Source organism: Ylistrum balloti, unplaced genomic scaffold (genome assembly GCF_031769215.1).
Source record: "Ylistrum balloti isolate Yb309-2 unplaced genomic scaffold, AGI_CSIRO_Ybal_v1 Utg371276, whole genome shotgun sequence".
Classification (NCBI taxonomy): Eukaryota; Metazoa; Mollusca; class Bivalvia; order Pectinida; family Pectinidae; genus Ylistrum; species Ylistrum balloti.
In genome coordinates, this window is record NW_026782686.1 from 55,401 (window position 1) to 82,032 (window position 26,632).

Consider the following 26,632-nt stretch of genomic DNA (forward strand, 5'->3'; position numbering starts at 1 on the left):
TAATCATATTTTAGCATCATACCGTAGATCTTTGGTATGTGAATGTGTTGTACGCGCCCTAATTGATGAACTGAGAGGTAGGTATCCCTCTAGTCTCTACGGTACCCAAATGGCTGTCGTCTGATCAGTTGACAAGATGATGCTAGTGATGTGTTTTTCGGCTCTTGATTTTTAAGTTTTCAAGTACGATACCGACTTTACAGTTTGTTACAATATATAAAGATAGTGCTGAACTAATGATGCATATCGACACTACCACGCAACTTTAACCTGTTAACTTTTGCACAAATCTCGCTATTCCACTTCGACTTCTAAAATGCAAAATTCTCAGCTCCAGTTCATGTAATAGCTAAAATCTCCGGATCCCCTGTCATGAAATGAAGATATCGAATAAAAATGATAAATTCACAATTTTATCCCATATTTATTATTGCCAGCTGTATCACTAGTCTATTTTTCATGTCTATCCGGGGATCCTAATCGCACATTTGCCGTTGGACCTCGACACTCGTCACATGGTCGTCTGATCAACAGATTGTACTGCAGTGTTTTTTTTTATTCAGTAGATAATTTATTATTGTGATGATATAGTATATTCATAATTAAATAGGGTTTCAGTAATCATTAGATGTACTTCTTCATTACAGAACATTAGTCAGTTAATAGTGTACATGAATTGTACTATGATTCCTACGTTGAAGACTCTCAGCCCTCTAAAGATAGTCCTACCCAACATCTGCAGTCTTAGTTTGACTGTAAAACATAATGAATTGTAGCAGACTGAAATATGTGCACAATGCCGCCTTCTTGATAAAATCATTTCACTAAAACGATTAGTTATGTAACAAACAATGCTGTTACTTGGTGGAAAACTTGCATTTTGAGACAAATTAATTTTCTGAAAGAGGGTAGGCCAAGCTTTAAATACTAGTCATTTTGTACTTTTGAGAATTTAACTTCTCATTTTATTATGTCAAAAGTCAAGTTATCTATCCTTATTGGATCTTTTGTTACATTATTGTTAAGTATCTCATTGTACTGATCTATTGATCATGAATTATCAATTGGCACTATTTATTTTCTAGGGCAATTAATAATGGAGGCACGGTCAAGGTGTATGAAGTGTATACTTGGACAACAATGGCCTATGAAGACTTTTGTTTTTGTACTTTTTTTCGTTTGGTTAAATGCTAAGTCAGCAAGCTCACTAGATGCAGGAGGTGTGAGAGCTAGCAATCTAGGGAAGCAGGACATTGAACAGACTGATAGTGACAAAGGAGAAACAAATATTAAGCAAAAGCAGCCACCATCTGGAAACAATCCCTCATTCCAAGAAGAGGTCGAGGACTCCCAACCCCAGGGACAAGACCTCACACAACCTAACCAAGGTAATCAGAATTATAAAAATCAGGTCAAAGCTAGAACAGAACCTGAGGGAAACTTTGAACCTCATACTCCACTAAAGGAAGACCAACCCCAAATTCATTTTAACCAACAGGCACCACAAAATAACCAAAATATCCCTTCATCTAATTTGTTACCAGATAACCAAAACACACCATCAACACAGATGAATCAAAACACACCAACAACACAGGTAAACAAAAACACACCACCAACACAAGTAAGCGAAAATACACCACCAACACAGGTAAATCAAAACACACCACAAACACAGGTAAATCAAAACACACCACAAACACAGGTAAACAAAAACACACCACAAACACAAGTAAGCGAAAACACACCACCAACACAGGTAAACGAAAACACACCACCAAAACATATTGACCACAATACACCACCAACAAAAGTGAAGAAACTTACACCATCAACAAAACAAGGTAATCAAAATACACTACCAACACAAAATGGTCAAAATACACTAGCAACACAAAATGGTCAAAATACACTACCAACACAAAATGGTCAAAATACACTACCAACACAAAATGGTCAAAATACACTACCAACACAAAATGATCAGAACATACCACCGACACAAAATGATCAAACCACACCACCGACACAAAATGGTCAAAACACACCACCGACACAAAATGGTCAAACCACACCACCGACACAAAAAGGTCAAAACACACCACCGACACAAAATCGTCAAAACACACCACCGACACAAAATGGTCAAACCACACCACCGACACAAAAAGGTCAAACCACACCACCGACACAAAATCGTCAAAACACACCACTGACACAAAATGGTCAGAACATACCACAGACACAAGTTGACCAAACCACACCACCAACACAGGTAAACCAAAACACACCTCCCACACAAGTTGACCAAACCACACCACCAACACAAGTTGAACAAAACACACTACCACTACCATCACAAGTTGATCAAAACACACCACCAACACAGGTGAACCAAAAGGCACCACCAACACAGGTGAACCAAAACACACTGTCAGCACAGTCTGACCAAAACACTCCTTCAGCACAAGTTAAAGACAAAGAAATGGTGAAAGTTGGTAGTGGAATTTTAAATCAAGGACATCAGAAAAATGATAAAGAGAACAAAGATGGTGTGGTAATGATAGAGGAGAACACTGACACAGCTGAGGATGGTAGTTACACAGACAAGGGGGAGAGACCTGTAGACACCCCACAGCCTCCATACCCCTCCTCTCACTCACCCAGCATGGGTAACCAGCAGGATAACACAGGTAAATGACACAGCAGTACTGGCATCACTGTCTAATATTCTACCTACAATTATAGCTGTACATTTAGATATTAACTCACTAATATACAAAACACTAACATGTACATGGTGATGGTGAACACATTTATTCTGTGTTTAACTTAAGCACTACTAATTCATACAACATGTCAATTGGTCCAGGGCAGACACAAAACATATATGGATGTCAACACTTTCTGTACTAAGTATTTACAGTCCAGTAGATATACCTTCTAATATTGCTATCTTCAAAATTTCTGAGCAGCTGAAAGTAAAAGATATGATTTTATGCTGTCAATATTGATGTGTGATGCTATGATTAACTTCATATCACACTTGAATACTTTGACTTTGGCTTTTCATTTTGGTAACAAGAAAAAAGACAATTTTGATTCAAATTTATGAAATAGTAAGAAAAAAATACTATCGTATAATCATTATTTAGCTTTACCACATGGAGTATGTTATCTTACGAATTAGGTTGAATAAACAAAAGTTTGCAAAATACTGAAATGTAATGTCAGTTTCTGCTGGGTTCATCAGCCAGGGTCATTTGAGGAGGGGTCTTCTAAAGCTTGTGGTAACTGGTGACTGCCTCACAGAAGAACATATGGGAGGTCCATCATATATCACCAATTTGGGTAAAGTGCTTGCTTCTCCAAGGACACAATGATGACAGTTCACGACAATCCAATTTCTCAGCTTCTTGGAGAAACGATCTTGAGTAGGAATTGTTGAACTAAACATTTATGACCTATATGCGATATTTCAAAGTCCAACATTTTACAGTTATCAATAACCTGTTTGTAATTTAAAAAAAAATGATAATGAAGGTTATGATTTCACAATGCTGATATGATAGTAATATTGCCCACATCTGCACTGTCCCTGCAACAACCCCTAAGACACATAGTGAATATTTCATTTATATCATACATGCACAGTACATATACTGTGAAACAGAATATCTAACAAAAGGGTATAAAGGACAGTTTTATGATTTTGGTCCCTTTGAAATGCCCATTCCAATGATGTTATGACAAAGTCAGAAGAAACCAAACTGTACACTAGATTGTATTTTTGTTTTTATAGAAAAAATAGTTATGGTTATTTCTGTAAAACCTTTTTTTTCTTGGAACTAAAATGAGTAATGCAAATGATCTTTTTCAGTTTTATATTTGCCATCAAAACTGATGCTGATAATGATATTGAAGTGCTATTTGTACATTGTATTGTTTTACCTGAATTATATGTTTAAAGTTAGAGTGACAAACATGATTTATGCTGAAAGTATGCATGCACACCAGGGCAGTGTGAAAATTACTGGTAAATGCATATAGTAACACATAAATTGTGAAAAGGGAACATGCCAGGTTTTGAAGCCATCCAAGGGCTGATTGGTCTCTGTCTGATTGTATAACAGGCACTGTCACAATGTTTATATCCTGACATAACAGATGCAAGCTTGTTTGTGTACATTTTATCTTTGATATATTTCTGTAAAGCTTATTACATGTAGATCAGGGAAATCATGTTAAATTGATGGCTGACTTGTGTTTCCAAGTTTTGTTTTTTTTTTCTTTTTTTTTTTCGCATCTTTAATGTTTGGAGTTTATATACATTTTTCTCCGAGCAGTTTAGCATGCTGATTATCAATATTTATGAGTTCTTCTATTACAGTTATTTTTAAACCTGCGATGTAAGGCCTAAAGCTTTGTTTTTGATAGTTTGGTTGACAAAACTATTGTGTATACAGATCCTGAGGTACAGATGATGGATTTGAAAACTCGGACTTGGGAAACAGAGGCTGATACAGATAGTGAAGAAGTTCAGCGTCCCTCATCCAGAACATTGACAACAGGTACTAGCAAAGATATACAGGTTGAAGAACTCCAACAGAAAGATGAAGAAGATTCTAACCACAGAGAAAAATTCAAAGAAAATGAAGAACATGCTGATTGGAATATTAAATTAGAATACACACCAATTGAAACTGAGAATAGCAAAGAAGTTGAAACTGAAAAGATGCAAAGACTCATGAATAATGATTTCAGTAAAGAGGAAGAACATGATGACAAGAGACAAGATAATTTTAGACAGAAGTATGGTGACATCACTGAGCATGGAGACCAGGAATATTTGGAGAAATATAGAGGCATCCGTAAAGATGATCCTGATGATGTAGAACATACAAAATGGAAGCAAAATGAGAACAATAAAGAAAATGCTGAGACTTTGGAGAGGTTACATTGGAATGAAGGTGAGGAGGATGCTGAGGATGTGGAGGGGTTACACTGGCATCAAGGTGAAGATGTTGAGGAAGATGCTGAGGCTGTGGAGAGATTACATTGGAATGAAGGTGAGGAGGATGCTGAGGCTGTGGAGAGGTTACACTGGAATCAAGGTGAAGATGTTGAGGAAGATGAGGCTGTGGAGAGATTACACTGGAGTCAAGCTGAGGAAGATGCTGAGGCTGTGGAGAGATTACACTGGAGTCAAGGTGAAGATGTTGAGGAAGATGCTGAGGCTGTGGAGAGATTACACTGGAGTCAAGGTGAGGTTGACATTGGAGATGCTGATTCTGTAAGATCACAGTTGAATCCAGGTAGAGGTGATGAGGAAAAAGATGAGGAACGCCCATTTGACATGGATGGTAAAGAGAGAGTTGGGTTAGAAGATCAAGAAGATGAGGTATTTAAGGCTAATGATTTCCCAAATGTATTTGATGAGGAGGCTCTGGACACAGGACGTGTGGAAGGTGTGTATAAACATATACATGGGAAAGTAAAGGAAACTTCTGTTGTCTATCATGCTGATGAGTTTGGTTACACAAGGATAGAGAAGTACACACAGGTTATTCGCCAAGATGGATCTATACATACGACCTATGATGAGTACTACCAACATCACCCAGACAAGGTGACATACCAGCAGGCTACAGATGATACCCACAACCAGATCCCTCTACCTCAAGGTGAGAGTGTACACCTCCCTGCAGGAATGTCACCCTCTTACAGTAGCAAGCTTGTGGAGATTCCTTTCTTTGTTAGCTGAATTTCTACCCATAGTATATACATGATGGAGTGAAATTGGCATTGCATTACCTCCCTTTGTCGATCTTGTTATTAAATCTTTTGCTCAATATAAACTTTCCTACATTGTCTGGTTGACAGGTGAAGTGGTAGGTGTTGCTGCAACACTCGTATTCAAACCACAAGCTGGTTACCAATGATTAGTTATATGAAGCAAAGGGAGGTAATCCAGCCTACATACTTTTTATTCTTCAGTTTTGTTTGCAATTTTTGAATGTTTTTTGTTCTATTGAATTTTATTTTCTGTTACTTTCTACTTCTTGCTGTTTTATGATTTTTTTCGTGTGCATTTAAAAAAAAAATTGTTTTGTTGATTGTTGATTTGTTGAAAAAGAATAATTTGTCTATTTTGGTTATCTGGACTAGTTAACCATATTCAGCTTGCCAAATGAGTTTGTCTTATTGCCTTCTGTACTTTTGCATGATATCTTATAGAAACACTTTCAGTGTCCTCATTAAAAACTTGATGCCATTAATAAATCTCATCAACTCTGAATGCTCTTAGTTTTAACACATGTATATTTAAACATTATGCCTGAAAAAAGCCAAAAAAGGTAGAAAGGCCTTGCCAGCACTTCTCTGTTTTGTTATTTCAATTCAAACACTCATATGGCATCAGTGTTGAATTCTGGTGAGAACACTGATTTGTGTACCAGGTAGATGCTTACTAAATCCTTTATCTTTACATCCAATATTATAAAATCCCATTTAGAATTAACAAAACACTGATCTATGCATGGATTACGTTCTGTATCTGTCTGTTTTGGATTGCGTTCTGTATCTACCTGTATACATACTGTTATGCTATAGTGCTATCAATGGTGAATACAATCTTTCCTTATCCAGTTAGTAGCAGAGGTCTTTTGTGATATTAAATTGTTGTGACATTATATCTGAAGTCCATTTGATTTATCAAAGAATTCAATGTATGATACAGGTGTTTATATGTTAGTGTAGAAATGTCATTATCATGTCAAATTGTATCATAACTAAAACAAAATACAACAATTTACATTGAATAAAAGTAAATTAAATCCTGTATTTTGAAAGCATTGATGTATCAACAGAGAAATGAAATGTGAAAAAGTTGGGTGTAATATGAAACTTGGCTTTATATAGACATTAGTATTACTAATTTAAAAGTATGATGAATAGATGTTTGTGTCAGCCTTGTAATGCTGGAGCCTGCTTTATATGCTTTAGTTTGCTTATGCTATAGTATAGTAGGCCAGATGAATCCCCACCAATTTACCTCTGTAAAAGTGTTTATAATCTAAACTCCCAGATACTGTGACCTATGATAGACCACTTACTGTCTCACTTAAATTATAATTTTGAGACGAAACATGAGATGTTGTCTCAGTAACTGTCTCTTTAGCCTATAGTCCAACACTCACCGCCTGTATCTAGTTGTTCTGTGATAAGTAGCCTGCAATAGTGAATCCATTTGATAAGAATACAGCTAGAATGGTGATAGACTGTAATTAAGACACTTTATTGTTGTTATCATACTGAGGTAAATACACTACAGGGTTTCATTATGGTTTAAAGATAAGGTTTACAGTACAGATGCTATACATCATAGTATTAAGTGTCTATATCAAACTGAATATTTAGCTCAGATAATATTGTTTTATAAGTTTTTTTAACATTGTAGCTAAATAAATATCTTCTTTGTATATTTTGTAATAAAATCATATTGATTTAAGTGTATTGTGTGTCAAATAACTGGTTTATATATCAAACTGCTGTATGTGTTCAAATTTATGTTTACAAGAGAATTCTGTCTATTTCAATTCAGAAGAGCCAGAAGAAGAAGTTGAGCTTACAGCTGAAGAGATTAAAGGTAAGATTGTACTTCTATGTCTGATATAATGTGGGGTAAAAGCTTTGTTTGAGAGGTAAGGCACATTATATTATCTATTCACATGTAAAACAGGTGATTTCAGTATTTTGAACCTTTTCAGTCTGTCCACCTTGTTTTTTTGTCTGACTGTATGTTTAATATTGCAGTACTATCAGTGTAAAGCACTGGTGTATCTGTATATATGTTTTGAAGACCAAGAATCAATACATATACATTATGTACCTTTGAGATGTTACTTTTGTTTTGGCAATAATACTTTCCATGTACAGACTGTATAGTCAGACCAGAATAATCTGTTGTTTTCTTTTTTCATTGTGATAGTGATTACAGGAGGGGAATTCATGTAAACCACTTCCTCCTTTGATCTACAATAAATGTACTGTACTGTATTCAGACACATAACCATTGACCAGTAGTCATGTGAGAGAGTAATAGTTCAACATCAATATTTCAATAACATTCAATATCACAAGTCATTCTGGTTGTACTATGCAGGTTGATTTAATAAAATACTACTGTATCTTCATGTACTGATATTGTTTACTAATTGCAGAAAGTACACTATGTTGCTGTTTGAATTGTGTTTATTTTTGTTTTTAAAAGACTTCTTGCTTTCTTTTAGCTGAAGAGTTCTACAGACAAGGGGAGGCACTTGTCAATACTACCTACATGAAAGACTATGAACAGTAAGTTAGTGGATCAGTATGTAATTCTCACAGTTACTGACAAAAGTGTTGTTGTTGCAGAAATGTAAAGCATTAATTTACTCTGGTATGTTCTGCTCCTAGGAATACCAGTACTCATTCATATTTGTAAATGGTGTCTTGTATCTAACAAATCTTTGCTTGTTTTAGACCGAGACATCAATTATTTATTCCTTATTTGTAGAGCACACTGGTACTTCCAGCTGGCAGCAAGCCTTAATCACACACATGCCTTAGAATACACAGGCTTTGCCCACTTGTTTGGGGACTACCTACCCCAGAATATCAGCCATGCTATTGAAGTGTTCAAGGACCTTGGTGAAAGAGGAAGTCCCAGAGGTCAACTGGTCAGTACTTCTTTATAGTATGTCCTTAAGGTCAACTGGTCAATACTTTTCTGTAGGATGTCTCAGAGGTCATGTAGTCAGTACTCCTCTTTAGTATGTTATCATTTCCCGTTATTTTGAGTGTGTCATTGATTATTCCAAATGAAGATGTTAACCTAATTAATTGTGTACATGCAACAACTTTCATATGCTGTGTACTGAACTAATTTTAGAAGGCCAACATAGCCTCTCAGTAATCCAAAACATTTTAACTCCCTCTCATGATATTAGAAGGGGAGTAAACAGGAAACAGAACGTCCCTCTGTCCATCTTTGGAAGTTTCTCTGTAGTAATGCTAACAAGATATACTCTTCAATTTTCAAATTTTCCTATTTTCCTCCAACCCTTATGCATGTACATAGGATCAAGTAACCGTCCGTGATATGTTAACCATGTTTTAAGGTTGTCTGGAATAATGTTGCCTAATTCTCTCACTGATCCTTATACTTATGACAAGGAAGTTAATTGTTGTGACTTTTTTCTAAAAATTTAATTTACTTTCTTGTGCTTTGTTAAATTATTCAGTGAAAACGTTTTGATCTAAAAAAAACACTTTGGAGAAGGGATATTTTTGAGTTGGCCTGTGTCTTTCATTTCTATGAAGTCAATTAATCCATGTTATCATTTTTAAACAACACATGCTTGAGCAATAGTGATTGCAGCAGAGACCAATGTAGGTCTTGTAAGGAATACATGTATGTCCCTGATGTCCCTTTGTATAAAGTGTCCCCATACAGATACTGTGGCTTTTATTTGAACCCTCTGCTCAGAGGATACTTGAAGACTTGTGTGACTTTTTCAGTCTTAAATTCACTTTCTTTACTGCAAGGTCTGTCCAAAGTAACAACTGTGATATTGGCTTTTTTTGAGGGTATAAAATCTAGATTGAAATACAGTCGTATCCATCACAATTTTACCTCATTTTGTATTTATCTTTTCAGGGGATGGGATTTGTAAACAGTGCTGGCATTGGCAGGAATTCAAGTCAGGCAGAGGTATGGTTGATTGATAAAATGCCTACAGAGTTTCAGGAAAAGTCTTATTTCAGGGGCAACAGGATCGTATCCTGGGAACATTGGTATATAAACAATGTTTGGAGAGCTGTTGCTCTGGAATCATTAACGTCTGGCTAACTGCACATGAATGTTTACTTCTACAATTTCAAATAGGTTGTTAAAATGGTTTCAGAGATAAAGATTTGTGGCAAATCATATTTACAAAGTTAGCATATCAAAATCACAAAGTTACTATAGGAATTAGTTTGTGTATGGTTTGATGATTTTGTTGGTTTTGGTTTTGCATTGTGTAATTTTATTCAGGCACCAAGTCAGGCACCAGTAGCAACTTCAGTATTACACAATGATTTACACATAGCGCAGCATCTAGACAGTCATGTTGAGTGAAATTAGATCTCCTTTCATTCAAATACGGAAATAGTAGGTCATGGAATTGGTGTGAGATAAGGCCTAACACACCACATTGTATCTTTCAACAGGCCCTGGTCTATTTCACCTTTGCGTCGCTTGGTGGAGATCCTTTGGCCCAGATGGCTTTGGTAAGTGAGGTGGATCACCGCTGTGAAAAAATAAACAATTAATTCAGATCACATACATGATTTTTAACCTGTTAGAAATGACATGTGTAGTTATTAGATATTTCCTTTGAGACAATGATGAATAGAATATCTAAATAAGTTTTGAATGTAGGTCTATTTGTTAGGAATGTCCTCTTGTTATTATTGCAGTAATTGGTTCTCGGCTTGGTTTCTTGGTGCTTATGTTTGATATGAACTTTTTACAGGGATACCGGTACTGGGCAGGGATTGGTGTAGAGATGAAGTGTGAGACAGCTTTGACTTACTACAAAAAAGTGGCAACCACAGGTAACATATTAATGTGTGTTACATGAAAACCTTCCAACTCACCCAACCATCCTTACATACACCAACTCACCCAACCATCCTTACATCCACCAGCTCACCCACCCCTCCTTATATCCATCAATTCATTCACCCATCCTTACACCTTTCAGCTTACTCACCCATCCTTAAATCCACCAGCTTACAAACCCACCTTACAAACACTAGCTCACTCACCCATCCATACACCCACCAGCTCTCTCACTCATCCTTACATCCACCACCTCTCTCACCTATCCGTACTCCCACCATCTCTCTCATCCATTCTGAAACCCACCAGTTCACTCACTCATCCTTACATCCACCACCTCTCTCACCTATCCTTACTCCCACCAGCTCTCTCATCCATCCTTAAACCCACCAGTTCACTCACTCATCCTTACATCCACCACCTCTCTCACCTATCCTTACTCCCACCAGCTCTCTCATCCATCCTTAAACCCACTAGTTCACTCACTCATCCTTACATCCACAAGCTCTCTCACCTGTCTTTACACCCATGACTATAAAAGTAGAACATACAATGTAACATGAGATCCTGAACTAAAACTAAAACACTTGTCAATTTATCTACATATATTTACAATATCATGTTTTGGCCAAGAAAGAGTTTATGAGGTAATCCCTACAGGCAGATTGACTAATCCTATGACCATGTCAAAGGTTATACTGAAAAGTTGATAAACAATCTCCATAAAGCTGAGAAATAAATCTCCTCTTTTGTCAAATAAGTTGCGGTGTCAATTAAGTATACTGTAACAAGATTTGGCTATTGACCTTGACAGCTAGCATTGTGTATAAAGACTGAACGGAAATCAGTGCTTATGTAACAGTGTTTTAGCACATGACTGTTTCTCTTCCTTCTTCTTAAATAGTGTGATACTTTTTTTCATTTACAGACAGTTTTTCCTAAGGACCCAATCCATGTATATTGTTGCATCTTCCCAATTAAACTTTTCTAGGGCCCTATGCTTCATTTAATCGTTTGTAGTAAGATATATCCTCTAACTCATATCTTATATTTTGGACACAGCATTTTTTGCCTGTGATGGCTAAGTTCTACTATTTTTTGGTAAAAAAATTCAAAGCCATTTTCCTTAGCATCTATTAATAGATTTTACTAATGCCAGGGCCACAAATGTATTTATCCAAACCTAGGCCATAGAGACAGGAAGTAACTTTGAAATACTACTTTTTATAACAGTGGTGACACATCAGTGTAGATCACAGTGTGACTTTCTACCTGTTGATTATTTTTCTGAAATAAATATTGTGAATTTAAGTAGGATATTGATTTGATCAAGCCATGGAATTGTCACTGGAAAGCTGGACTATTGGGTCCCCTATAGAACCAGCAAGTGGGGACTACATTGATAGGCCTGTAACCACAGTGATAATATTGGACCTTGTGTCCTTTAAGATTCCTTCGTCACAAATTTTCCAACTTTCAAATAGACGTTGTTTCCTTGCCGACTGATCTGGTGAGGTCTTTTACTTCACTGTATACAACCAAAGTATTGACCTGCTTTGTGAGAGTACGTTTGTCGGATGTTATTGATGTTTGAATTGTCGGATGTTTGTGACATTTGAATGGCCTGCTGAATGTTTACAATTGAACCTGATTACAGTGGCAGATGCAGTGACAGTATCTGGGGGACCAGTCATACAGAGGGTGCGACTCCAGGATGAGGTGGAGAATACTAATTCAGGCCAAAGTGCTCTCATGGATGATGACCTTCTTCAATACTACCATTTTCTGGCAGACAAAGGAGATGTGCAGGCACAGGTAAACTTATACAGAAGACATACACATAAAAAATCTTAAACAGAGGATATACAGACAGGTAATCTTATGTAGAGGATATACAGACAGGTAAACTTATACAGTTGATATACAGACAGGTATCCTTATGCAGAGGATATACAGACAGGTAATCTTATGTAGAGGATATACAGACAGCTATCCTTATACAGATGATATACAGACAGGTAATCTTATGTAGAGGATATACAGACAGGTAATCTTATGTAGAGGATATACAGACAGGTAAACTTATACAGAGGATATATAGACAGCTATCCTTATGCAGAGGATATACAGACAGGTATCCTTATGCAGAGGATAGACAGGTAATCTTATGTAGAGGATATACAGACAGGTAAACTTATACAGAGGATATATAGACAGCTATCCTTATGCAGAGGATATACAGACAGGTAATCTTATGTAGAGGATATACAGACAGGTAAACTTATACAGAGGATATATAGACAGCTATCCTTATGCAGAGGATATACAGACAGGTAATCTTATGTAGAGGATATACAGACAGGTAAACTTATACAGAGGATATACAGACAGGTAAACTCATACAGAAGACATACACATAAAAAATCTTAAACAAAGGATATACAGACAGGTAATCTTATGCAGAGGATATACAGACAGGTAATCTTATACAGTTGATATACAGACAGGTATCCTTATGCAGAGGATATGCAGACAGGTAATCTTATACAGTTGATATACAGCTATCCTTATACAGGATATACAGACAACTTATACAGATATACAGGCTATATACAGATATACAGGTAAACTTATACAGAGGATATACAGACAGGATATAAACAGGTAATCTTATAGAGGATATACAGAAGACATACACATAAAAAATCTTAAACAAAGGATATACAGACAGGTAATCTTATGCAGAGGATATACAGACAGGTAATCTTATACAGTTGATATACAGACAGGTATCCTTATGCAGAGGATATACAGACAGGTAATCTTATGTAGAGGATATACAGACAGGTAATCTTATGTAGAGGATATACAGACAGGTAATCTTATGTAGAGGATATACAGACAGGTAATCTTAAACAGAGGATATACAGACAGGTAATCTTATGTAGAGGATATACAGACAGGTATCCTTATACAGATGATATACAGACAGCTATCCTTATGCAGAGGATATACAGACAGGTAAACTTATACAGAAGACATACACATAAAAAATCTTAAACAGAGGATATACAGACAGGTAATCTTATGTAGAGGATATACAGACAGGTAATCTTATACAGATGATATATAGACAGCTATCCTTATGCAGAGGATATACAGACAGGTAATCTTATGTAGAGGATATACAGACAGGTAATCTTATGTAGAGGATATACAGACAGCTATCCTTATACAGTTGATATACAGACAGGTATCCTTATACAGTTGATATACAGACAGGTATCCTTATACAGTTGATATACAGACAGGTATCCTTATACAGTTGATATACAGACAGCTATCCTTATGCAGAGGATATACAGACAGGTAATCTTATGCAGAAGATATATAGAGATGTTTTAACCTTATACATGGAATTTGTACAGGGAAGCAACCCTTTAGAGAGGATGTAATGACAGGGGTTATTCACAGATGGGAATATACAAACAGATCACCTAATATAGTATAGAACGATAAACTTATATTTGATATAAACACAGGTGGAACCTTTTGAAGGGGATTTCAGGCAAATGATGTTCATTTTATCAGTTTTGTGTTTAGGTTGTCTTGGGGCAGCTGTACTATCAAGGAGGCAGAGGTGTTGGAATCAACCATGAGGTGGGTTTTGGCTGTCAAATCAAACTAGCCACAGTATGATTTTTACTTCACAGTTAAATATTGATAGCATACCTCCCAAATTTCCTTTACAAAGCATTCCATGTTTGACTGGTAGAGAATCATTGGTGTTAGAAAATATTTGGTAGTTTGACTGGATCTTCCTATTTTAGATTTTTTACTGAAGCTATTTCCTTTTTTCTTACATAATGTAGACTATTTGGTCATATCTAATGAAATTTAGTTAGTCTACCACTTTGTAGATTGTATTTAAATGTGACAGTATCTAAATGTGAGATTATTTAAAGACTTTGTCTTACAGAGAGCTCTCCATTATTTCCTGATGGCGGGAGAGTCAGCCAATGCCAATGCCTATGCCTTCCTTGGCAAGGTCAGTTCTGTTGATAATTATCGTTTTGGTTTGTTTAAAGTAGCAGATTTAAAATGTCTGTCAGACATAATTTATTGATTATGGGAATCCTGATCTGATGCCAAACTTGTAAGGTAATTAGGATAACAAGAGTACTGATCAAAGACCAGTAAAGCTCTCAATTATCAGTCCACCAATCTTATCATTCCCTCAAATGGAATACCTGGAATGGATTATTGTAGAATTGTTCTTATGCATAAGTTCATATGTAATGTAGCAATAATCCTTACCAGCAAATGGCAATTTCAGTTTCTGAGGAATTCTTTCAAACTTAACATATTTATAAAAGACTATTATATCTGAGATGGGTTCAGATATCAGGGTTGAAGGGTTAAGGGCAAGGTCACTGATATTTTATTAGCTTTATTTCTGGAGGAATTTTGATGAAAATTCACTTTCATATATAGGACCATAATTTCATGAATCAGGTGAAGTTTCAAGGTTGAAGGGTCAAGGTCAAGTCACTGTGGAGAATGTTTGTCAGCACTCTTGCAGCTTTATTCCTTGAGTGATTGTGATCAAACTTTCCAAATTTTGCTCTCTTTTTTTATTGTGCATAGGTCTAAATGGGGTTGATAAGACATTTGTTTTAAATGAAGCAAATGTGCACTTCCTCTTATGTATCAACTTTGTTTACATTAAATGTTTGCATTGTGCATTCAGATGTACTCTGAGGGAAGTCCTGCGATCAAACAGAACAACCAAACTGCCATACAGTTCTTTCGACAGGCAGCAGAAAAGGTAAAGTATTGTGATACAATGTGTACAGAGATAACCAGACTGTTAATGAATCAAATTAAAAATCTTGTTTTCCCACTTAAACAGACTACTTATCAATTAAATGACAGATTTCTTTCTTGAGAAACCCATTTTGACAGATGAAATTTTAAGTAACATACTGATTCAAGGTTGACTAAATTATATTTGTAGGGTAACCCAGTTGGACAGACAGGTCTAGGTGTGATGTATATGTATGGTAAAGGTGTAGAGCAGGTAAGTCACTTCACATCAACTAGTCTAGATGTGAGGTATAAGTATGATAAATGTGTAGGACAGGTAAGTCACTTCATACAGACTAGTCCAGGTGTGATGTATATGTATAGTAAAGTCACTGATTAGTTTGAAAGTAATATGTTATAGAATAGTGTCCAATAATGGTTATTAATGAATTAGATATTTATATATAAGAGGATTAACCTAAATATCAATATGCTTTCCGGGGTCTTCTGAGATATTACTGATGCAATGTGAAATTCGTAGGCTTTGCTAAGTGCTGAGAGACAGATCTAATTAAAAATCAGTAGGTATATCTTAATCCCCTGTGATTTAGAACATGCCTTATTCAAAGTTTTTTGCTTTTCCTGAGTTCTCTGTGTGGAAGGACAGATCTTATATAAAGTGTTTAGCTTTTTCTGGGTCCTCTGTGATGTAGGACAGATCTTATATTAAGTGTTTAGCTTTTCCTGGGTCCTCTGTGATGTAGGATAGATCTTATATAAAGTGTTTAGCTTTTCCTGGGTCCTCTGTGAGGTATGACAGATAATATGTAAAGTAAGTAGGTTTTCCTTGGTCCTCTGTGTAGTGGGACAGATCTTATGTAAAGTCAGTAGGTTTTCCTTGGTCCTCTGTGTAGTGGGACAGATCTTATGTAAAGTCAGTAGGTTTTCCTGGGTCCTCTGTGTAGTTGGACAGATCTTATGTAAAGTCAGTAGGTTTTCCTGGGTCCTCTGTGTAGTGGGACAGATCAAATTCAGTTAGTATTTTTAGGTGCCCTGATGTATATAATGTGCTTTTTAAATTGACTGGTATTATATTGGTTTTGTTGTTTTGTAGGATTACATTAAGGCTTTCCAGTACTTCACACAAGCTGCTGAGCAGGGCTGGATGGAATCCCAACTACAACTAGGACTCATGTACTTCAGTAAGTAATCTATCTCTTCCTTATTGTTTCAAATATTTATTGATAAGTTTGCAAAAAATCATGCAGGCATGTTGCTGAATTCTGGTTTGTGGATAGGCAAGGGTAGAAGGTACAAATAGTGTTACCCATGTCTGTCCGTTCAATTTATATGGTGGTTTTAGTAAAAAGATTAAAAACTGCCCAAAGAATTTAAAAATTGGAAAAAGTGCTTATATAAGTGATGATAATGAATATTTATGAAAACAAAACAACTCTTGGTGTCAAAAGTTTGTGTCTTGATGTGGTCAGATGTTTTAAAACCCAAAACCCATGTAATCCATTCAACTGATCATTAGTCTGATTTGAATTGGGGAGAGGGGGCTGGGGGTAGATAATGGTATTATCAATGGTTATCTTTGGGGATAAAAGTTCTAGTCACTGTAGGTTTATTCTTTGTATCATTAATCTGGTGGAACAATTTTTAATGTACTGTGTGTGTTGTTACCATTTTGGATACTCTTTCTACTTGGTACTATGTGTGTTTGTAGGTGGAAAAGGAGTGAGGAGGGACTACAAGCTGGCTGTGAAATACTTCAACCTTGCCTCACAAGGTGGTCACGTTTTGGCTTTCTTCAATCTGGCTCAGATGCATGCCACAGGCACTGGTGTACTGCGGAACTGTCATACTGCAGTGGAGGTAGCTTTCAGTTTTCTCTCCTTACTTGTGATGTATAATATCATTTGTATAATTCATAACATTTACATGATGTTTAAACTTGTGGCGGAGTACTTACTAAATGTATTTTAAAATAGCCATTTCTTTTCAATATTTAAGCAATAATCTGTACTTGGGTTAAAGTCAAAACTTAGCTAAATTTCAAAATGGGCAAGTCTAGATTTATAGGGTGTATATGGTATCAGATTCTATCAAATATCTAATTTTCAATACGATCTCTTACTGCAGCTGTTTAAAAATGTGGCTGAGAGGGGTCGTTGGGCAGAGATGCTATCTGAGGCCCACAGTCTGTACAAGGAGGGTAATCTGTTCCAGTCACTTGTCAAATACACCTTCCTGGCTGAACTTGGCTATGAGGTTGCTCAGTCTAATGTTGCCTACATACTAGACCAAGGTAACCCACCTTTGTCTTTTATTTCAAGTTATCATAGTGTTGTGATCATAAAACACCTGATATTTGTAGGTGATATTCAATAATTACTATATTCTTTGCTGTCACTTTAGATAGTCTAGTGTTTGTAGGTGATATTGAATATTTTCAATATTCCTTGCTGTCACTATAAATAGTCTGGTGTTTGTAGGTGATATTGAATATTTAATATTTTCCTTGCTGTCACTATAAATAGTCTGGTGTTTGTAGGTGATATTGAATATTTAATATTTTCCTTGCTGTCACTATAAATAGTCTGGTGTTTGTAGATGATATTGAATATTTTCAATATTCCTTGATGTCACTATAAATAGTCTGGTGTTTGTAGATGATATTGAATATTTTCTATATTCCTTGCTGTCACTATAAATAGTCTGGTGTTTGTAGGTGATATTGAATATTTAATATTTTCCTTGCTGTCACTATAAATAGTCTGGTGTTTGTAGGTGATATTGAATATTTTCTATATTCCTTGCTGTCACTATAAATAGTCTGGTGTTTGTAGATGATATTGAATATTTTCTATATTCCTTGATGTCACTATAAATAGTCTGGTGTTTGTAGATGATATTGAATATTTTCTATATTCCTTGCTGTCACTATAAATAGTCTGGTGTTTGTAGGTGATATTGAATATTTAATATTTTCCTTGCTGTCACTATAAATAGTCTGGTGTTTGTAGGTGATATTGAATATTTTCTATATTCCTTGCTGTCACTATAAATAGTCTGGTGTTTGTAGGTGATATTGAATATTTTCTATATTCCTTGCTGTCACTATAAATAGTCTGGTGTTTTAGATGATATTGAATATTTTCTATATTCCTTGCTGTCACTATAAATAGTCTGGTGTTTGTAGATGATATTGAATATTTTCTATATGCCTTGCTGTCACTAAATAATCTGATGTTTGTAGATGATATTGAATATTTTCAATATTCCTTGCTGTCACTATAAATAGTCTGATGTTTGTAGATGATATTGAATATTTTCAATATTCCTTGCTGTCACTATAAATAGTCTGGTGTTTGTAGATGATATTGAATATTTTCTAAATTCCTTGCTGTCACTAAATAATCTGATGTTTGTAGGTGAGATAGGGGATTTCCAGGAAACAGAGATCTATGAGCGAGCATTACTGCAATGGGCACGTGCAGCAGCACAGGGATCAACATCAGCGAGAGTTAAGATGGGTGATTACCACTACTATGGACAGGGGACTAAGATAGACTATGAGACAGCTGCATCCCACTATCGTGTGGCATCAGAGCAGCAGCACAATGCCCAGGCCATGTTCAATCTGGGTTACATGCATGAGAAAGGCCTGGGGCTTAAACAGGTACACTGCTTCATGGTATTCTTCTCATTCGTTAGCTGAAATCAGGGGCTGAGAAATGGTATTGGTAAGAGTTTTGTTGGACAGTTTTGTAGATAACTGACCTGGCATAAATTGGGGTAATTATATGGTTTTTTTTAATATATTCTTTGGTGGTGAAGTAACAAGTTGATATAAGATGAGAGACTCTTCTCTGAGGTTGGTTTTTCTTTGTTTATGTTAAATAGAAAATAGCTACCAGTAAGCAGAAATCTTTTTTATACATAACTATCAAATGAGACTGGTGAAGATAATGTCAGGTACAGAAGAATTTGATCATAGCAGTACAAGGATGTCAAACTAAGCAATACTAGAATGTCACAGCAGTGTGAAAATGTCAAACAAAACTATACTAGAATGTCAAACAGCAATGCAAGAATGTCAAACACACCAATACTAAAAAGTCAAACAAAACAATACTAGAATGTCACAGCAGTGTGAAAATGTCAAACAAAACTATACTAAAAAGTCAAACAAAACAATACTAGAACACATTAGTATTAAGATGTCACACACAACAATACAAGAACACAGCTGTACTAGAATGTCACGCACAGCAATACTAGAACACAGCTGTACTAGGATGTCAAACACAGCAGTACAGGAAAGTCACAGACAGCAGTACAGGAAAGTCACACACAGCAGTACTAGAATGACATGCACAGCAGTACAGGAATGTCACACACAGCAGTACAGGAATGTCACAAACAGCAATCATAGAAAGTCACATGCAGCAGTACTAGAACACAACTGTACTAGAATGTCACACACAGCAATACTACAACACAACTGTACTAGAATGTCACACACAGCAATACTAGAACACAACTGTACTAGAATGTCACACACAGCAATACTAAAACACAACTTTACTAGAATGTCATACACAGCAGTACAAGTGTACAACTGTACTAGAATGTCACACACAGCAATACTAGAACACAGCTGTACTAGAATGACATGTACAGCAGTACAGGAATGTCACACAGCAGTACAGGAATGTCACAAACAGCAATCATAGAAAGCCACATGCAGCAGTACTAGAACACAACTGTACTAGAATGTCACACACAGCAATACTACAACACAACTGTACTAGAATGTCACACACAGCAATACTAGAAAACAACTGTACTAGAATGTCACACACAGCAATACTAGAACACAACTTTACTAGAATGTCATACACAGCAGTACAAGTGTACAACTGTACTAGAATGTCACACACAGCAATACTAGAACACAGCTGTACTAGAATGACATGTACAGCAGTACAGGAATGTCACACAGCAGTACAGGAATGTCACAAACAGCAATCATAGAAAGCCACATGCAGCAGTACTAGAACACAACTGTACTAGAATGTCAAACACAACAATACTAGAACACAACTGTACTAGAATGTCATACACAGCAATACCAGAACACAGCTGTACTAGAATGTCAAACACAGCAGTACAGGAAAGTCACACACAGCAGTACTAGAATGACATGTACAGCAGTACAGGAATGTCACACACAGCAGTACAGGAATGTCACAAACAGCAATCATAGAAAGCCACATACAGCAGTACTAGAACACAACTGTACTAGAATGTCAAACACAACAATACTAGAACACAACTGTACTAGAATGTCACACACAGCAATACTAGAACACAACTGTACTAGATTACAGTTCTAGAACACAGCAATACAGTTCTAGAACACAACGGTACTAGGACACAGCGGTACTAGGACACAGTGGTACTAGGACACAGCAATACAGTTCTAGAACACAACGGTACTAGGACACAGCGGTACTAGGACACAGCGGTACTAGGATACAGTTCTAGAACACAGCAGTACTAGGATGAAGATCTCTGGTGAAGTTACTACATTTACATGATGCCTTTTCTTAAGACATCACAATAATATAACACACTAAGGAAAAAAAATAAAAGATAAACATCAAAGTGTAAGTTCTTATCATACAACGCTTGACACTACAGATTTCACCCTCATATGAGAGTCAATGATTTTCTCTCCAAGATTTATACTTAGATAGGCTGTTTTACACTATATGAATATTTATACTTAGATAGGCTGTTTTACACTATATGAATATTTATACTTAGATAGGCTGTTTTACACTATATGAATATTTATACTTAGATAGGCTGTTTTACACTATATGAATATTTATACTTAGATAGGCTGTTTTACACTATATGAATATTTATACTTAGATAGGCTGTTTTACACTATATGAATATTTCTGTATTCCAGGATGTGCACCTAGCAAAGCGTTTCTATGATATGGCTGCAGAAACAAGTATGGATGCCCAGGTGCCAGTTATGCTGGCTCTTGCCAAACTTGGTGTCTTTTATGGAGTTGACGTCTTCAACAAGGAGGTAAGTATAGACATTGAGACTTACAATGTACACCCCATGTCGAATTCACATGTTATTTAACATTCATAAGATATATCACATTGGTATTGAACAATCACATGATACACCGCATGTGGTATTTAACGATCACATGATATATCCTATGTGGTACTGAACAATCACATGATATGTCCTATGTGGTATTTAACGATCACATGATATACTCCATGTGGTGATAAACAATCGCAGGATATGCCCTAATGACATTTAACATGTGTTGCTACATAAAATGACCTTTCTGGTAAATTATGTCCTCTGTGTTGTAGATAGAAGACTATAATCAGTTGTTAGTGAAACTGGATCCTCGTAACTACCTTGGGCCGGACTGGGATATCTACGTGATGACATTCCTAGCTCTTCTCCTCGGCTTCATTGTACTTCTCCGAAGGATCCGGTAATCCTTGGAACATCTCTGTGTAGGAAATATATACATGGCAAATTTATTGGTGCTATGAAACAACATGGACAAATGCTTAATAGATAATAGGATCAAGATGTGTTCATACAAATGGCATTTATAGATAATTGTGAAAAAACATTATTTTTTCATAAGAAAGACTTGGATGCAGAGGGACATGGATGATGGAGAAAGACTTAGTTGAAAAATAGTCTTCTCATTTAGTGGTTCAGGTTAGAGTTTGACCTGTTGGTAATGCACACCAATCCATGCCATTGTCTGTGGTCTGTGGACATCTTTATCAGAACAGGTTAACATTACTGAGGGCTGTAGCATATGACATCAGGAAATCTTCCATAATACATGAACAAAATCTACAGTGCCCAGTGTACACACTTGTATAATGGTGAACTCCCGGTCTCAGTATGTTACAATATAAGAACTGGGATCTTAGTGGAAGTCTTAGAAAACCACAATATGTAATTTTGAAAGTTATCATTTACCTAAGAAAGAATGGGTCTATTTTAGATGGGGATTACTAGAATATTGGTATTATTGGTTAGTATAGATAGTAACTTATAAGAAATGGGTTACAGTATAGGACAATAATTGATAAGCTACTATGATACAGGGTTAGAAGTCCCTTACTTTCAGGCATAGTCATATAGTAGACCCTACTGGCTAAATATTAAGGCCAGGTAATATTGAATTTATAGGAACCTGACACAACAACTGGATAAACTTAACTCATTAATGTGACACAGGGACTATATAATGTTTATAATTCTTAACACAACACCAGAACTGAATATTATTTCATTTCCTTGTCATCAATTTCTTGTGAGGTTCCACCAGATTGGTAGGGATTTCCAAAACTTACTGAGGTTCTTTTGGAGTAATTGTGTGTCTACATGTTTTTATAGGCGTTTTCTTTTAACTTTATGTTTCTTTGTTTTTCTAATATCTATGTGATTTGGACACTTGTTTCACTTTCACTTTCTAATTTTTCCTTATTGATCTAATACATGATTGAACTGTGACGATGGATGTGATGAGTATGGAGAATAGTTTGAAAGTGTATTTTTATGTCATAGAAACTGATCGTGTTTATATACAAATCTGTATAGATTTATGATGCTATTTATTGTGTGAATGAGTGTAAAAATGATCATTTGGTGGTGTTTGTCTGATCATGAGAGTAGCTAAAATTATTCAGGTTGTTTGATTGTAACAAATAAAAGTTGGGAAAGTTATTTTTTATAAGAACATGTGTATGTGGATATTTGATTGTGTGGTGAGTGAAGTGTATAAAAGGTAATATTGTCTGACCATCTGGAACAGGATTAGGAATAAATCAATGATATGGTCATATTAGGATAGAATGAATGATTATAGCTCATGGTGGAGTGTACCAGATGCTTCATTTAATCAAAATATAGAATTGGTTGAGTGTATATGTGTACGTTAGGAACTCTGATCGAATGAGGAAGACTGTTCACATACATGTAAGCAAGGCAACCTGTCCAGTCACCTGTAAGTGTTGTGACCTAATCAGGTACATGAAACCATGGTGACTTGCCAAGACATACACAAGGGATAATTATGGCGACTGACTAAGTACATGAAACCAAGGCAACTTCCTTATGTTTATACAATAGATAATTATGGTGATCTATCAAGGTATATGTAACCATGGTGATCTATTCTGGAATGTGTAACCATGGCAACCTATCAATGTATATGTAACCATGGCCACTTATCTTGTATTTGTATCCATGGTGATCTATTCAGTTACATGTAAACATGATGACCTATACAGGTAGATGTAACAATGGCAATCTCTCCATGTATGTGTTACCGTGGTGACCTATCCAGGTATAAATAATCATGATGACCTAACCAGGTATAAATAATAATGATGACCTAACCAGGTTTAAATAATCATGATGACCTAACCAGGTTTAAATAATCATGATGACCTAACCAGGTTTAAATAATCATGATGACCTAACCAGGTATAAATAATCATGATGACCTAACCAGGTTTAAATAATCATGATGACCTAACCAGGTAGCTGTACATTGTAACCATGGCAACATTCCCAGATACATGTAACCATGGTGACCAGCTAAGATACATTTGATAACCACAGTGACTTTCCAAGTTACACATAACCATGATTGTAGCCAGACGTGTACATTTGGTTTCCTCGTTATTTGACGTTATCATTTTACTATTGTAAAGTGAAGGATCAGAGCTGTATATACATATGTTTGATAAAATGGATAGCATAACAGGAACAGTAATGATCACAGTGTGGACATCATTATATCAACGGATGTACATATTGGTTAAGCAGTTGTAGAACAGTGGCTATATATACATATCACATCTCTTTATGGATTTTTCTTTCTTTGCATTTGGTTCTTGACATTTCCTGATTTATTTTATTTGTTTTGTTTTTTTGTGTCTAAAAGTCAACACACGAAGTACAGGTATGACGTGGTTCATAAGACTTTACTTGGGAAGGTGAGAAGGACAGGAATGATGTGATAAATACAATGTGTCGGTCAAGCTGTAGCATCTTTGATAGTTAATAAGTTATATAAAACATTGTATATTGTTTGTTGTTGTGCTTTTGAATGTTTTTTTTTTTTTTTTAAATATGTTTGCTTCATCAAGATTAGTTATATTTTCCCTGAAGTGATATGATTGTAAGTGAAGATGTGGTGTGATCATGGAACTATTCTATCTTGTGAGGGTTTTCTGCCAAGGACTGTTTTTATTTCACTGGTGTATCTGCTTTGAAAAACCTTTGTGACATCAACATAACTAAATTTTCAATGTATTTGTGAGGAAAGGGAAAAAGTAAAGTAAGCCATATCTTTGTTTTGAACTTGTAATGAGTTCATTAAAGCGGATTTTTTCATTTTTTTGTATGCTGAAAATATTTATGAAACAAGGCCTGAAGTGTGAGGATATGTTTTCAACATAAAATGAAAACTGTTACATTAGCTTTGTATTTCATGTATTATTATCATTAGAAACGTTCTTACTAGGATGATTAAATTCATTAACTTGGTATCAAAATTAAGGATTGTAATTTTCCATTTTACTGCTGCTATATGTTAAACAGAATTTTAACGTGATTTCAAATTCATTGCAGTGCTTTCTTCCTCCAGATCAATGATATAAGGTGATCATATTTAATGTAATCATGTTAACATTCCATCTAATGATGTAAACATATATATTTTAGCATTAATCTTATTTTAGTGCTAATTGCAATATCATTTTAAAAAATCCAATAATGTGCTAAGATTTGATTGGTCCAAAATAAATATGTTTACCGTAGTAGTATCCTCTAGATCCTGAGGAGTAAGATTAGTATGGTACTTAATCAGTTTATATGATTGTGTCTCTCCACATCAGTCCCTGGTCATGATTAAATGTTGTGAATAATTGTGTGAGAGGGTGTGAGGGTGTGTGTGTGTGTGTGTGTGTGTGTGTGTGTGTGTGTGTGTGTGTGTGTGTGTGTGAATTATGTAGGATTCCATTTACTGGATACAAACAGAAATAAAACTTGTATAATACAAGAATAAAAATAAGTACACAGTATTCATAGTTTGTCTTTTATCTTCCTGGTAGTGTTACTAATGACCCTTACGCAACCATTCATACAGGTTGAGTGTAAGGTTCCGTAGTTCTTGTGTAGCATATATAAGACTGGCATGTAAGGATTCTCACTCTAAAGCATTTACACAACATTTGTTAAATAATTCATGTGGTTTATCTTTCATCAATATGAAATATAGATGAAATGTGTAGAGAAAAAAAAATCATTAAACGGCGCATAAAGTAGAAGTATTAAAAAATATTACCATATGTCGATAAACAAATATCTGCTAATAAGACCACAGTTGTTGCTTTGTCTTTTGGTGCTGGCTAGAACTATCACGCAATGTTATATTACTGTACTCCAATAAACTACCTTTGTCTATTGCTGTTAGTTAGAACTATCTCCCAATGTTATATTACTGTACTCCAATAAACTACCTTTGTCTATTGCTGTTAGTTAGAACTATCTCCCAATGTTATATTACTGTACTCCAATAAACTACCTTTGTCTATTGCTGTTAGTTAGAACTATCTCCCAATGTTATATTACTGTACTCCAATAAACTACCTTTGTCTATTGCAGTTAGAATTACCACCCAATGATATTTCACTATACGCCAATAAGCTGCCTTTGTCTATTGCTGTTGGTTAGAAGTACCTCCCAATGATATTTCACTATATGCCAATAAGCTGCCTTTGTCTATTGCTGTTGGTTAGAATTACCTCCCAATGATATTTCACTGTTCTCCATTAAGTCTACACTATGACTGAGCCTTGGGTTTACTGAATACATAACATGTATAACATGTATACTAAATAAATGAAAAAAAGAAACTGTATACATAATAAAAATTCCACTGGACAATAATTAGAATTTTTCTCACAAATTTAGAAAAAATTATTTTTCAAATTTAAAAGCTTGTGTGTTTGGTAAAAATGTTCATCTTTGCTCTCGATACACTGAGATGGTTGGGGCATACTTTTTCTAATTTTGAACCTAGGCAAACC

General features: G+C 35.6%; 1 protein-coding gene across 1 annotated transcript; it reads left to right on the forward strand.

The window, feature by feature from the left end:
- Positions 1 to 25,622, forward strand: LOC132561773 (protein sel-1 homolog 1-like). Its single transcript, XM_060226472.1, has 20 exons — positions 1 to 77; positions 1,086 to 1,388; positions 4,467 to 5,684; positions 7,604 to 7,648; positions 8,292 to 8,355; positions 8,558 to 8,720; positions 9,701 to 9,754; positions 10,255 to 10,314; positions 10,560 to 10,641; positions 12,306 to 12,463; positions 14,252 to 14,308; positions 14,628 to 14,696; positions 15,399 to 15,476; positions 15,666 to 15,728; positions 16,569 to 16,656; positions 17,184 to 17,332; positions 17,600 to 17,765; positions 18,892 to 19,139; positions 21,444 to 21,569; positions 21,875 to 25,622. The coding sequence occupies exons 2-20, from the start codon at positions 1,097 to 1,099 to the stop codon at positions 22,004 to 22,006; spliced, it is 3,312 nt and encodes a 1,103-aa protein (XP_060082455.1). The 5' UTR covers positions 1 to 77; positions 1,086 to 1,096; the 3' UTR covers positions 22,007 to 25,622.
- Positions 25,623 to 26,632: the final 1,010 nt, after the last annotated feature.

Bases quoted from the DNA above. Each gene is read 5' to 3' on its own strand.
- LOC132561773 (XM_060226472.1), top strand. From the start codon at position 1,097: ATGGAGGCACGGTCAAGGTGTATGAAGTGTATACTTGGACAACAATGG. The intron at 14,697-15,398 runs GTCAGTTCTGTT...TTGTGCATTCAG, and splicing joins CCTATGCCTTCCTTGGCAAG to ATGTACTCTGAGGGAAGTCC. The intron at 19,140-21,443 runs GTACACTGCTTC...TCTGTATTCCAG, and splicing joins AAGGCCTGGGGCTTAAACAG to GATGTGCACCTAGCAAAGCG.